This window comes from Carcharodon carcharias, chromosome 17, assembly GCF_017639515.1.
Source record: "Carcharodon carcharias isolate sCarCar2 chromosome 17, sCarCar2.pri, whole genome shotgun sequence".
Classification (NCBI taxonomy): domain Eukaryota; kingdom Metazoa; phylum Chordata; class Chondrichthyes; order Lamniformes; family Lamnidae; genus Carcharodon; species Carcharodon carcharias.
Window position 1 is genome coordinate 48,823,866 of NC_054483.1, and position 16,210 is coordinate 48,840,075.

Sequence of the window (16,210 nt, forward strand, 5' to 3'; positions counted from 1 at the left end):
TTCACTCGGGCTTCGGCTAAAACTTAAATCTTCCATAATGTAAGACTTACATATGAGAGTTAGCACAGTGCTCGCACACAACAAACCTTTGACACATCATTTTTTTCCCAACCAGCTACTGGACTCAGCCAGAAGATTTTGTACTATTGCCACAGTTATACCTTGGATACAACCACATCTGTTACCCAAAATGGGCTAATAATAGTGCAAGTTCAAATGAACAAAGTGCTCTGTACATTTCTACAACAGAGAAGACCTTACTCCCTTGTTAATGGAAAAATGCTCTTGCAAATCATATATACCTGTCACGTCCAGATTATTGGGTATTTTAATAGACTTCAAATTCAGACATTAACATGAGTTGGTAAAAAATCTGCATCAATATAAACAGAGTTGCAACATGGTTAACAGTTTATTTTCTGTACAAGTCAGCATCTTACAACATCAGGCTTTCCTGCTATGCGTATTAGAGAATCACAGCTCCTGTTTCAACTGAAGGACTAAAAAAAATGGAAATCCATACAATTATTCCCATGCAAAAGGGCAATATTTGGAATAGACCAACAGCAAGAATAATTCAACAAGAAACTGGAGCAGGTTCAATCGTTCCCATCAGTTAATAGAAGTCAGTGTTAATGGGCAGTTACAATCAACAGCACTGGCCTGAAAAATGTCACTGTTACTCTACTTTGAATAGTTTCAAAAATTGTTGTGGCAGTATATTTAAAGTAACCTGAAAATTTACAGATTTTGAAAGTCAAATTGAACTCTCTCTCACATTAAAAATTGCATAACTATCCATCAGCAGGAGAAGCTTAGTCCATTCCAACTATCCACTTAAAAACTGAGTATTTAAGTTATTTGCTTCAGTTACAGCCACTTTTGTAGCCAGGTGTAGTTATAAATGATTTTTCACAGGAGTAGAGAAATCTGCAAATAAAAGGAAAGCTCATTTTGCCTGACTAATTACCATGGACTCACCTTAAATGCAAAACTCCTTGTTAGAACATGCATGGCATGAACAAGTATTTAAAGTCAACCAACAACAACAAAAATCATGGATGGGTTTCAATTAAGAGAACTTGACCAACCTGATAAGTTACTTCAAAAGTAAGCTGATTTAGACTCAGCATGACATGCACAAGGGAAGGACACACATCTACCCGATCACAAAGCCCCCTGAATGAAACCTCTTCACTTACAGGAAAAGAACATGAACATAACCTGTCCAAAACTCCCCCTCCCCACTCCTTGTTGCTCTGATTAAGCAGAGACAGCACACAGACCGCTTTGCTAAAAATTCTTGGCTGAAGTCCCAACAGATAACACAGCAAACAGGAGACAAGTAGGATCCAACACCTCAAAGAGGAAACATAGGATTTCCTGATTTTAATCGAGAAATTTTACTGCTGTAATCTGTACATTGGACTTAATATCAAGTAAACCAGTAATCCCAAATAATCAAACAATAAGTCTTTATACATCATTGCACAGCAATCCAGTTTGCTGATAAAATTAACCCTTGAAGGGCTAGTCACATTGCTACCAGTGAATTAAGTAAACTCGTTACTTTAGCCAGGATTGAACTACATTTCTGGATTAGTAAAAAAATTGGCCATTTGGGAATAATGAAAGGAGTGAGTCACTACTACCATCATGTTTCATCTGGGTGTGGGACGAGAGGAGGAGGGAATAAAAGGGAACACAGTTCTTCCAATTGTTGGAATGTGCATATGAACAGCAGGCGAGGATGGGATCAGACACAACTAAGATGACAAAGCAAATATCATGGATGTTAAAAACACAAAATGCTGGAAATGCTCAGCAGGTCTGGCAGCATCTCCAGAGAGAAAGAAAATCATAGTTAATGCTTCCGATCTGTGAACTTTCATCAGCACTGTTTGAACCCAAAACTCTCTCTCTCCACAGGTGCTGCTAGTTGAGCCAAGTATTTTCAGCATTTTCTGATTTAAGTTTTGACTAAGAGACCCTCTTCCTCTAAAATGGAGACGATATCAACCTAACTTGCATAAAAAAACTTCATGCCATTGTTATGACACAGCAGTTGGTAAAAGCTGAGTTGCTTAAGTCCAAGAGGGAAACTTGAACAACTGTCATAACCTATATTTTCAAGTGGTTTGTTTGAGATGTAGCTCTGAATTCAGGAATAAAACCATCAAGCCTCGAGGTTTTTTTAATATAAAACTAAATTAAACATAAATGAATTTAACAATAAATTAAACACATTCACATCTACAAATTACTACAATAACTTTTAAACAAATCCCCAAATCAATCACTCATAAGTAAATCTTCACCAAGGCAACAATAACCCATATACTTTAAACAGACAGCAGGCAAAACACATTTGACCTTGCGAATTCAAAATGAGGTTCCTTGAAATTTGGTTCCTCTACAGACAGTTGTAGGCTTACAGGCTGGTTAGACCTTAAAATCTGTTGTGTCGAAGGGTCATGAGGACTCGAAACGTCAACTCTTTTCTTCTCCGCCGATGCTGCCAGACTTGCTGAGTTTTTCCAGGTAATTCTGTTTTTGTTTTTGTTTTAAATGCCCCTGGACTGACACACAAAGTCCTTTCTGTTTATATTCCCCTTTGAATGTAAATTTTCCATTGTATTACTAGGTTTTTTAAATCTTACCTCTCCTATCAATAATCCTTTAATTCCACCAATTTTATTAGTAATATAAACACATTGCTTGGTGTCTCCCAGCTAGGTGCAAGGTTTGACCCATTCTTTTGGATGCAAATTTACACTTGATCTTTTAATGTCCTTACGTTTACCTAGTTAACATCTCAAAAATACTATACATCAAAGTACCCAGACTAGCTGGCTTTAATCCAATTAAGCCACACACAGACACAGACCTTGCTACAAGTCCAATTTAATTTAAATATCACAATGGCAAACTATGAAACAATGTAACTTCATCTGAATAAACAGATGGAAACGTGTTTGTACTCGAAAGAGTTACAAGTCCAATTTAAAAATAATTTCCAATAACATTAATATCTCTTCATGATAGCCATGCTTTCAATTTCCCTCTTTAATATTATACAATCATGATATGTGGTGATGTATCAAATGGGAGGATGCAGGTAGGCACTTGCAAAAATCCTCAAAGCAAGTTCCTGCTTTTCGTTTTCGCATGAGTAGCAGAAAGCACAAGTATCTTCAAGCATCTCTTCAAGAGACAGACAAGAGCAAGAAGAATAAAAACTACAAAGCAGTTTTTCTGATTTTGTCCCCAAGAACTTAAATATGCAGCCAGATCTGAATCTTTTAAAAACCACGGCTGGAAGTCCCACACGACTGCGCTGGTTTATGGAGCGCAATTCCTGATATCGGCACATAAAGGTTCCTGAATTTTAAGTCGAATATATGTTCAGTGCAACTCAAGTGCCTGTGATACTTTGCACTGGATTTAAAAATATTAGAAGCCAGCCCTGCCTGCAAAACATGGCCACAACTCCCAGGGTGCCCAGAATTGGACACAATGCTCCAGCTGAGGCCTAACCAGTATGTTAAAGGGTTTAGCAATAACTGCCTTGCTTTTGTACTCTATCCTTCCTTTAATAAAGCCAAGGGTGAAGTAACTACCATTGGGGAGTTTCTGCTAATTGTAATCACCTGCAGGCCTCCAACAAGTCGTTAAAAATTAAGCTGGATCTTTTGGATGCAAGGACACCGACAGGTAGGTTTTGAATGATTTTTTTAAAAATTGCTGAAAGAACTGATTATTGCACCCCAATTTAACTAGAGAATAGCTCTGGATATTTTTAAACGTCTGTCAGTAATTTAAAATAGGGTTACATACAGGTGGTGGAGTGACAGATTTAAAATATTTGTGGTAAATCCATTTTCAGCTACAATAGTCCAATTTTACAAAGGCAATGCTCTTAAATGTAAAAAAAAATTTAAAAGCAAATTTTTTCAAAAAAAAGGAGTGATTTAAAACATTCCACAGGGTAAATTTTACATTTGCTGATATGAGAAATGAGTTTAAGCCAAATATCCGGGGAAATAAACACTCAGCAAAATGGCACAATTTGTGCCAGAATCACTAATTCCACCCTCACATTGCAGCATTGTAATTAACAACAGTGAGACAGAAGCAAGTCTGCTTTCAACTGCAATGTCATACAAATTTTGTACCTCGATTAGGTTTCAGCCATGACTCCAATTAGCTAGAAAATCACTGCAGGTACTGTAGCACAGTGGTTACATTACAGGACTAGTATTTCAGAGATGTGGGCTAAATGATTCAGAGATGTAGGCTAAATGATTCAGAGGCACGCATTCAATTCTAACTACAATATCAGATGAATTTAAATGCAATTCATCAATTATATCTGAATAATAAAAGCTGGTATCGATAATGTTGACCATGAAACTACTGGATTATTGTATAAACTTATCTGACTTGTACATGTCCTTTAGGGAAGCAAATCTGCCAACCTGGTCTGATCTAAACATGACTCCAGACCAATAACATGATTGAGGTAACTGCCCTCTGAAGTGGCCAATAAGGCACAATTGTATTCAAGGCAGCAGCTCACCACCACTTTCTCAAGGACAATCAGGAATGGGTAGAAAAAAGCTCGTCTTGACAGCATTGCTCACATCTATGAATGAATAAAAAAATGATAATTGCACGGTTGCTTATATAAATGCAAAAGGACTGCAAAGGCTTTTTGATTTCACAACATAAGTGGCTGCAATTTTATAGTATCTCATATATTATTCAAGATGCTTCTTCTTATAATACACAAATTTGAATGATTATACATACTACAATAACCTAATGAAATATGCAACACATTTACATGATAATTGTAATACTAACGAGATACCTGAATCCAAAATGTAGAAAAAAAAATCCCAACTCTGTTATTTTAAAAAGTGGCGCTTTAGGCTTTAAATAATTTTCATCAACTTCTCAACCACTTGCATGCATCATATCCTTGATACAGAAATGGCTAATTTATGTTTTAAATAGATGTTTTGCAAGGTGGCTGGGAGAAGGTCGATGAATTAGTTAGTTTGTGGCTTCATTCAAAATTCTAAGAGACCTCCCTCCTCTCATTCCCTACTAACTGCTGGTTATTTTATAAAACATTTCCTTCTCAGATTGGTTTCTTTTCCCTTCCTCTCCTAAATTTGTCTAGTATAGCATGCTAAGTACACAGGAAATAGTGGTAGTCATTCGGCCAGAGTCTGCTCCACTCTTCAATGAGACCATGCTGATCACCTGCTTTACCTCCACTAGCCCACATCCCTTGATTCTGAGTGACTGTCAAATTATGATTTATTACACCCCTGTGAAGCGCCTTGGGATGTTTTATCATGTTAAAGGAGCTATATGTATGCAAGCTATTGCATCTAAAAATGTTGATCTAACTTGAATATACTCAACGTCTTAGCAACCACAACTCTCCAGTTCACAATTCTTTGACTGAAGGAATTTCATCTCATCTCAGTCCTAAATAGTCTATATTTCAGCACCAACAGGAATATCCTCCCAGTATCCAAGTCCCTTAAGAATTTCATACTTTTCAATCAGATCACCTCATTCTTCTTCCAAATATAGGCCTCAGCCACTCAATCTCTCTGCAAAGGACAACACTCTCTCCCCAAGAATCAATAATGGTGAATCTGCATTGCATTCCCTACCCTTGGCAAAGCTGCACAAGGTATGGTCTCACCAAGGCCCTTATAATTGTACCAAGACTTCATCACACTCATGCACCTAACCCCACTGGCATAAAGGCTAACATATCTTTTGCTTTTCTAATTGCCACTGTCCCTGCCTGTTAGCCTTGTGATTTGCATACAAGGATACCCACATCCCTCTGAATATCAATATTCTAAAAATATTCTGCTTTTCTATTTTTCCCTACCTTTGGGTTACCACATTTCTCTACATTGTATTCCATCTACCGCTTTCTTGCCCTCCCACTTAATCGATTTACATCCTTTTGTAGTCTGGGTTCTCCTCACAGCTTACTTTTCCACCGAGCTTTGTATTGTTAGCAAAACTTGGATACGTTATACTCAGTCTCCTCATTTACTCAGTCTCTTCATCTAAGTTATTGATACAGATGTTATGAAGCTCAAGCCCGAGCACTGATCCTTGCAGAACCCCATTGGTTACAGCCTGCCAACCCAGAAAAGATCCATTTATTTCTGTTTTCTGTCAGTTATCCAATCCTCAATCTATGCTGATATTTTTTCCTAATCCCATAAACACTATCTAACGTTAATCTCATGTGCTTCACCTTTCCAAATGCTTTCTGAAAATGCAAGTACACTATATCCACTTGTTCCCCTTAATCTAACCTGCCAGTTACATGGCAAAAATCTCAGATTTGTCAAACATGATCTTTTCTTAAATGCATGACATTTCCAAGTTTCACAGGTATCACTAGGCTATCCTAACTGGATCCAATACTCTGTTCACTTGCTATCCATACATTCCAACAAAAGTCAGAGAACAATAATAAGCAAATAATCTAAGCTTATTTCTCGTACTTTGTACTATGCCAACAGAACAAATGCAGCTGATTGCACAGATCAGGAATCAAACTAAGGAATTTATGTTCTGTATGATTCACTGTGGTAACTGAATCGACTTGATATTGATCAAAAGGTATTCAAGTTAGGTAAGGTGTCAATCTGTTATGAAGAATAGGTGTATGAAAACATTGGTTCTGCCATCCAGTATTACTTTCAGGGCTGAAAACCTGTTTGGCAATATCACTACCATTTTTATGGAGTGGTTTTGATAAGTTCTCTCTTGTTCCATTATTTCCTGCAGGAGCTAATTATGCAGTAATATGGACATTTTTTTTCAATAAAAGCATCAAACCTAATAGCTTTTCCTTGCAAGCCAAATCATTGGTGTCAGTGTAAATTTAGACACCTCATCCTTCTTCCTTATGTTGTAAAATAGCATACAGGAATATTTCAAATGCTGGCATTAACTTTTAAATATTCCACATCTGGTTTCAGCAGCCCCAGTCCCTCAGAAAAAGTTAAAATAAAGCAGATTGTGTTTTAAGTGTGTCCCACCATCTCAGTGGAAGTTCAGAATATTTCCAACTTCCATAGCTCTAACTTCAAAACATCTCAGTGACTTTTCAGATTCTGGTTTCTACTGCTGTGGCAATTAGACTGGAACATCCTCAGATCTACAGCTGTCTGTGGGGCAGATTTGCACAATTTAACCCAATGTATACTGCAGTCTTAATATCTATAGCTGTCCAATCATTGCATTTGAGAATTCAAACTTATCTTCTTCTTTTGGCCTGAGCCAATACACCAACTTTACCAAAACCTAAAGAAAATTCCAAGAAGATCCAGATGGTACTGATAAAAAAAAACTTCCAAGTGCAATGTCTGAATCATCTAAATGGTCATCGTAAATCTGAAGAATGTTATAAGTTGCCAGTTCATCTCCCATACATCTGCCAATCATAACTCAGTATTCTACTTATGACCTTAGGACTGTAATACATTTTTCAGGAGAATTTTTAAGTTGCAAGTTCTGTAGTGTCACTACAATTGGCTCTTCATTCCTAGCTATGATCAGCAACTGGCAATTACTGTATAATCAGAAACATAGCACACAACTAAAGAATACTGGCAGCAATAGGCTACCTCACAGGTCTGGGATCCCATGCAAATTGAGAAAAAGTAGGCACAGCACTTACACTGGGTGACAGTAGAGAATCATAGGACCTGGGATTGCCTCATGCAGGGGGCCAAAGCTGGGCAGGTTGATGCCAGAATTATTCACAAGAATTGAGATCATGGGAAGAAAAGGGTCTGGGACTGGTGTAGGTGAGTGATCAGAAGGCATTAGATAAAATTTGGGCCTTAATATTGGGATGAGGAAAGGTGGGACATGGAGTCTGCCAGTCATCTGCAAATGGAATTTTGAGAGCATGAAGGAAGGATAGTGAAATTTTGGAGCATTTATGCACATGGGGATTGGAGGCAAATCAGGTTGGGATTCAGAAGCATGGCAATGGTCTGGATTTGACAAAACAACGAATGGTTGGGGGAGGGGGGTGGAAGGTTAGGGGTTTGGAGAAGGAAAAAATAATAATAGTTCAGATGTTTATACTAGAGTTAACATGAGCACAGAGAGCTCCTTTTTCAGCACAGACAACAGCTGCAGCAAGGAAGAGCAAGCTGCTTCAACTACAGTAGGATCAAAGTGCTGACGTTGCACAAGCCCTACGATGACTGTCTGAAAGCAAAGTGGTTTCACCAGCAACAATGGGAGAGAAAAGAGAACACTACTGTAAGCACAATAGCAAGACAAAGTGGATGCTGTCACGCCAGGGGAAGATAAATGACTGCAATATCTAGGAAAGCAGCACCAGCTCTCCCTTCTTGATCATGTGAAGCAACAATGTACGAGAACCACTTAGAGGTCCTACTTACATTGATTATATGCAGCAGCACAAGACTGAAATCAAATTCATAGATTTTTGTAAAATTATTCTTCATTGGAAATGGAAATTAGGGAATGCAAACCAACAAGTGAACACAGCCTTCAGAATTAGCTCAAGGTTTACTCCAGTCAATTTCTTCCCATTACAATGGAAGAGAACCATATCTACTGACCAGCTGGTGGTGAAGGAAACAAGATCATTTCGCAGAGTAAAGAAATTAATGCCTCCCCTTAGGCAGCAACAGCTCTGAACAGAGATGACTTTGTCATATTTACTGGCAAGTCACAGAATTCTATTAACACTGCAGCCGCAAAAATGCAGGGGCACAATGCAAGAGAGGTTAAGACGGTATGCATTTCACCAACTCGTGAGATTTGTCAGTCTGTCACAGGGTTCCATATGAGTTTGTGGCGGGGGGGTCATACCATTGTTGGGCTTCAGGTGAAGCAGGATTAGAGAGCAGGTGGACTAGTGTGTACGTGTAATTCAGTCCCCGTTTTAAAGTCACAGATTTCTGTCCTTACTTTTGTAATTCCAATATAAATAACTAAGTCCACATTTGTAATGCTAACAGCCTACATAAAACTAGTCACGCTGCAATTACAACTCAGTGTCTCCATTTACAAATATAATTACAGCGTGTGACAAGATCACATAGGCAGTTTCCAATATAAATGTGGATGCAGGGAGTTGTAATACAAAAAGCTGAGAGTCTGATGACTCAGATATAAAAGTAGTAAAAATAACATGGACACCACAGTTCCAGAGGATTCTTAGCAGCAATCTATGCGAACCTTCTACTATTTGACCAGTTTTGTAACTGTTTTACCTACTGTTTTATTTCCCCAATGGATTCTATTCATTGAAATAGTCAAATTCAAACAAATAAATTCCCTGTTAAAGCAGAGGATATGCTGTTTTGCAAGTTCAGGTAACATGACAGATTTTTCCGCTGTCCTTTTTAAGACCACAGGCTACACATAGGTCAATGTGGCGTAAGTAAAGTGCAGTATTTTACTGTAGGTCAGCAGCTGATAATTAAACCCCGGCTCCTGAACAGCATCAGCACAGGCTCTAAAACCCAAATGGCCACCTTATCACTGCCAAACGAATGGCTTTGATTTTGCTTCAGTAATGGTAGCAAGTCAGTCAGAATGCATTGCCTTTGCTCCTCTGAAACTGGAGTCTGGCCATGCACAATTAAACATGGAAATCCCAATTTGCTCTCAATGGTCCTATAGTTTCCCATGCTGCATTGCATTCTGTTGAAGCCACCAACATGCAATCAAGTAGAAGTCACTGAACTAATGAGAACTGTGCTATTCAAATCGCTGCAAAAACCTTGAAAAAGTTACATCTTGTTGAAAGAGGGTTACTGGGTTTTTATGGCATTCTAGGCTCATAACTATTGCCAAGAAATATCTATGGCACTGAAAAGCTAATTGCTCATTTGCTGTTCGAGGAGACTTGAATATCATGGAATACTTCTTCAAGGTCTGTTGAAGGGTCATTCAGACTCGAAACGTTAACTGTGTTCCTCTCCGCAGATGCTGCCAGACCTGCTGAGTTTTTTGTTTTTATCATGGAATACTTAACCTGCTCGCTCGATAACATCATTGTGCCTGGTGACCTCATTTGTAAAGGGGAAATCCACACAAGAGATAACTAGATCTCTTTTGGCTAGCTTTCTTCCTAGTCAGTGGCAAGTGCGCTCGTTTTGCTGTTGACTGCAAAATTCGGGGCAATGGGGACTATTTAAAAAGTTGAAATGGCCTACAAGAGGCAGTGGAGGCAGCATCCATAATCCATATTAATAAGTAAGTGGTAAGTACTTGGAAGGAGTACTTAAAAGCATATGGAACAGGCACAAAGCATTCAGAAATCTGGCACCTGTGTGATGAGCCAAATAGCCATCTTCTATTCAGTCAAATTCTGTGATCCTATTCCACATTTCAGTTTGCACAAGTCTAATGATTACTCAAAAGAACCCATACCCAAATACTGTAGTAGAAGGATCGAGTACATTAAGGGCTAATCTGAGACTGAGTACAGTACTGCTCACTGGTGATTAAGGTGGCACCTGACCTAGAGCTTAGATCAGCAGTGTAGGACTAGATAGCAACATGCAAGGACATGCCTTGGAGTCCTCTCCATATCTTTACCTGCCACTGTAAATATGTACATAGTTCAATAATGTTAACAGAGGCTTGTTGCTAATTTCAACAGGACTCCTTAATGGTGTCCAAGCAGTATATATCACAGTTAGTGACAACCCAACAAAACAAATACCAGACAAGGGCAGAATTGGGCTCAGTTGTGTTGGATTTCTTGATCCAACAGCCAAATGACCCTCACTGTCTCAGCATACAAGAATGAGGTGCCTGAGCTGGCATAGAATGAGAAATTTAGGAGAAAATAAGGAAGAAATCTACAAAAGAAAACAATTACATTGTTATAGTTTGAGATATTAATCACACTAATTTCATGGAATGATACAGTACAGGAGACCATTTGGCCTATCATGCCTGTGCTAGCTCTTTGAAAGACCCATCATGAGAACATAGCAAAGAGAAGTAGGCCATTCGGCCCCTCAAGTCTGATTCTCCATTCAATAGGATCATGGCTGATCCTTTGTATTGAGTTCCACATTCCCATCTATCCTGATAATCTTTGATTCCCTTACCTAACAAGAATCTAACTACCTCTGCCTTAAAAATGTTCAATGACCCCACCTCCACTGCCTTCTGAGGCAGAGAGTTCCGAAGTCACACAACCCTTAGGAAAGATTTCTCCTTATCTGTCCTAGAAGGGCAAAGCCTAATTTTAAAACAGTGCTCCCTAGTTCTGGACTCATCCACAAGAGGAAACATCCTTTTCATGTTCACCTTGTCGAGATCATTCAGGATCTTAAATATTCCAATCAAGTCGCCCCTTCTTCTAAACTTCAGTAGCAACAAGCCCGGTCTGTCCAGCCTTTCCTCATAAGACAACCCGTTAATTCCAAGTATCAAACTAATAAACCGCCTCCAATGCATTTACATCCTTCCTTAAATAAGGAGACTGCACATAGTATTCCAGATGTGATCTCACTGTATAACTAACACTTTAATGCCCTGTATAACTAAAACATAACATCCTTACTTATATGTTCAATTCCTCTCATAAAAGGATAGCTATCCATTAGTTTTCTTAATTATTTGTTGGACCCGCATACTCACTTTTTATGACTCATGTACCAGGACACCTAGATTCCTCTGCACCTCGGAGTTCTGCAGTCGTTCTCCGTTTAAGCAATACTCTGCTTTTTATTCTTCCAGCCAAAGTGAACAACTTCACATTGTCCCACATTATACCCCATCTGCCAGATTTTTGTCCACTTGCTCAACCTATCTATACCCATCTGCAAACTCCTCATGTCCTCTTCACAACATACTTTCCTACCTATCTTTGTACCATCTGCAAATTTAGCTACCATGCCCTCGCTCAACTCATCTAAGCCATTGATATAAATTGTAACAAGTTGAGGCCCAAGCACAGACCCCTGCGGGACTCCACTCATCACATTCTACCAATCAGAAGACTACCCATTTATGTGTACTCTGTTTTCTGATAGCCATCCAACCTTCTATCCATGCTAATATGTTCCCTCCTACACCATGACCTTTTATTTTCCATAATAACCTTTGATGTGGCACTTTACCAAATGCCTTCTGGAAATCTACAGGCTCCCCTTTATCCAGAGCACACACATTACTCCTCAAAGAACTTTATTAAATTGGTTAAACATGATTTCCCTTTCACAAAAACAGGCTGACTCTTCCCATTACTTTGAGTTTTTCTAAGTGCCCAGCCAAAACCTCCTTAATGGTCAATTCTAACACCTCCTCCACAACAGATGTCAAGCTAACTGGCCTGTAGTTTCCTGCCTCCCTCACTTCTTGAATAGAGGGATTATGTTTGCTATTTTCCAATCTGATGGAACCTTTCCAGAATCTAGGGGAATTTTAGAAAATTAACACTAACACACCTACTACCTCAGCAGCCACCTCTTTGAAGACCGTGGGGTGAAGTCCATCTGGAACCAGAGGCTTGTCAGCCCACAGCTCCATCAATTTGCTCAGTACCACTTTCCTCGTGATTGTAATTTCACCAAATTCCTCTCCCTTCCACCTCCTGATTTACAGCTATGACTGGAATGCTTTTTGTATCCTCTATAGTGAGGACAGAAGCAAAATATTTGTTCGTTTCCTCTGGCATTTCCTCATTATGTATTAACTCCCCATTCTCACTCCAGAGGGAGGACCAACACTCACTTGACTTACTCTTTTCCTTAAGCACCTGTAGGAACCCTTGCCTTCCGTTTTTTCATTTCTAGTTAGCTTCCTCTCGTTTTCTAATTTCTTTCTCCTGATTAACCTTTTAGTCATTCTCTGCCATTCTTTATATTCTGACCAATCATCTGATGTGCCATTCACCTTTGTACAGTTATATGCTTTTTCCTTAAGTTTGACGCTTTCCTTAACTTCTTTCGTTAACCATAGATGGTGGGTCCTCCCTTTATAATTTTTCTTTCTTGTAGCAATATATTTATTCTGAAATATCTCTAATTGTTTGCCACTGCTTCTCTATTGATCTATCCCCTAGTCTAGTATCCCAATTCACTTCAACTAGCTCAGCTTTCATTCCCACGTAGCTGCCCTTATTTAAGTTTAAAATGCTCATCTTAGACCCACTCTTCTCCCTTTTAAACTGGATGTAAAATTCAATCATACCATGGACGCTGCTACATAAGGGTGCCTTTACTCTGATGTCATTAATTAATCCTGTCACATTACACAATACCAAGTCTAATACAGCCAGCTTTCTGGTTGGTTCCAGAATGTGCTACTCTAAGAAACTCTCAAAAGCATTCTATGAACTCATCCAGGCTACTACTGCCAATCTGATTTTTCCAGTTCACATGTAGATTAAAATCATCCATGATTTTTGCCATCCCTTTATCACAAGCACCCAGTATTTCTTCTTATATCCCACATTATGGTTACTGTTAGGGGGTCTGCAGACCACTCCCACTTGAGACTTCCCCCCACTCAGTTTCCTCAGCTGCATTTGTTTTATCCAATTAGTCCCATTTCCTTGCCCTTTCCCCAGAGCCTTGCAATGTTTTCTCCTTCAGGTATTTATCCAATTCCCTACCAAAAGTTATTAAAATCTGCTTCCACTATTCTTTCAAACAATGCATACTCACATCACCTCTGGTTCTTTTGTTAATTATCTTGTGATAACAAATGTAATTTGCCATATAAAATTACTTAATTGCATTTTCCAGGCAAATTCCACTTGCCTGCACCTTTCTATTCCAACAATTCAACCTGGCATACCAGTTAAACATTAGGATGACCATAAACTTCATTTTCAGTCCCCCACCAACTCTGTACCTTTGCTTAGATCCCTCTCCTTAGCCTAGCTTCAAACTGAGCTTTCAACTCAGTATCCTTTCCTTCACAAAGGCAAGGACCACCAGCCACAACATTAACTATGACACTGCCTACCTCCATCACTACTTAGCCCATCTACTGATACAACTCTAATCTACACCTTTGTCACCTCCAGCCTCAACTATTTCAACATTTACATCCTTGATTTAAAACTCTACTGCTTGCATCTGCACACAAATCAGATCCGGCTCACCCAGCTACTCGCTGACCTACATAGACAGCTGGTCCCAACATTTCAAATTCTCATCTTCAGATTTAAATTTCTTCATGGCCTCATACCATCTTATACTCTCCAACACCCTCCCATGGAACTCTCCATTCATTGGACTCCCACTTCCCTTTATTCCCCCCATTGGCGGCAGTGCCATCAACCAACTAGGACTCTCACTATGGAGGTCCTGTCCCAGACCCCAACACCTTCAAGACTCTCAACACCCAATTTTAGTCAGCCTTCCCAATTATCTCAATCTTTGGCTCTGTGCAATTTCTTATGTCTCTGAAGTATCTTGGCGTGTTTTGCTACAGTATAGCTTCATAACGCAATTTTAATATTAGCTATTTTAAAAAAGTTAATATACACAACCTCGCATGGAAACTCCACAATAAAAAAATGTATTTATATTCCATGATAGCCAATGCAGCTCAGATGTCATGGGAAATGTTTTAATGGATAAGCAAAGCTCTTAGGTAGGACAGTGAAGATGTACAGATGCCAACACTACTAGGTCAGTTGTGTTAATGTGCAAAGTTAGCACTCAAGATCGTTATTACATTTGTTGCCATGAGTGAAAACAGTGCCAGATCACACAGCTAAAGGTAACGTCATCAAAGTTTATCCAACACGCCCCGAAAAAGACAGGCAGAAATAAATGGGCGTTTCATAGTTAATGGGTAAATTCAGTAAACAATATTCAAAGCTGGTTTGCATTTTTTTTTAATTTGGATTCCTATTTGGGTCTCCATTTGAAAATCACCGCTCGGCTCCAATTAATTTTTTGAAGACAAAACAGTCGTCAAAATTGGACTTTGTTTTTGTTTTGAGGACTAAAACAGTTCCACATCCCACGGCGTGATGCCAAAAATCTAACGCAATTAATTAGTATCCTACAAAAAAAAAAGCCATTTTGTATCGTGGATGCTGCGCAAATGTTTGAACATTTTGCTCAGTGGAGATATTGTTACAGCAGTCAGTCCATGAGCAATCACTTATTTATAAGATCTGGAATTAAGATACATAAACCCAGAGTGTTACTGAACATCTTCCCAGAGAATGGAGTTGTTAATTTTCTAACAGAGCGGCCTTTAGCGGTGGCCGGGTTCAGACTCACGGTGCGGCCGGATGCTCACCAGCCGACCCCACACTGAACTCAGGGCCTTCCACAAGCGGCTGGCCCGCCTGCGAGTCACCCAGGCCGCCGAGCCCGAGTCCCTGGCGGGCTGCTTGTTGCTGCTGAGACCCAGTGTCCTTTCGCTCCGCCACTGTGTAAACCGCATCGCACCCGGCCCGCGATCGTTCTCACTTACACCACAGCCCTCGAGATGATCCACGACACCATGGCCCTGACTGCCGGTTGGCCTCTCACTCGCTCTCTACTCGGTGAAACGCGTGCCCCTCCCTCACAATGACACCCCACCCAGGCCGGGAGACCTAACCCAGGCCTCATTGGCCCAACTGGACATCTCCAAGCTTACGCCTCTGGATTCCAGCTCTGATTGGCCAGACCGTCTGTCAATCAGTGCATTGCCCCGCCCGCCAATGTTTCGGTGGAGCAGACTCTTGCAAAAAAAAAACAGCCTTGTTCTCTCAATGTCAGGGAAGCCAAATTTATCATCAGAAAGTGCAGTGACAAGAACAGCCAAACCTCTACAGCTTTTAAAGAGCGAGCTGGATTAAATGGGTTGCCACTGGAGATTTGGGAAAGGCAAAATCATTTCCAATAAATGGTAGGATACCGATAAACATAGACGGAAAGAAAGAGGGATTTGATGGAGTTCACAGATTTATGAAGGTGGTTGGACAGGTAGATAAAGTGAACAAAAAGGCAATTGGGATATTACCTGTGTTAGTCAAGGCATAGAGTATAAGAGCAGGGAGGCTATGTTATAACTGTACAAAACACTGGTTAGGCCGCAGCTAGAGTACTGCAAGCAGTCCTGGTCACCGCACTCTAGGAAAGAAAGGGTTTGGAGGAGATTTACGAGGATGTTGTTTGGACTGGCGAATTTTAGT

At 39.7% G+C, this 16,210-nt stretch overlaps 1 protein-coding gene across 3 annotated transcripts in view; it reads right to left on the reverse strand.

Moving 5' to 3' along the window:
- The window catches only part of reep3b (receptor accessory protein 3b), a 60,137-nt gene extending 44,516 nt beyond the window's left edge, over positions 1-15,621 (reverse strand). For 2 of the 3 annotated variants that reach the window (XM_041210152.1, XM_041210151.1), the window contains exon 1: positions 15,505-15,621. In XM_041210152.1, coding sequence (XP_041066086.1) covers positions 15,505-15,536 — 32 coding nt within the window. In that variant the 5' untranslated portion in view covers positions 15,537-15,621. The remainder of the gene's footprint in view (positions 1-15,504) is intronic. The other variant, XM_041210153.1, reaches the window with a different exon arrangement.
- Between the last annotated feature and the right edge of the window lie 589 nt (positions 15,622-16,210).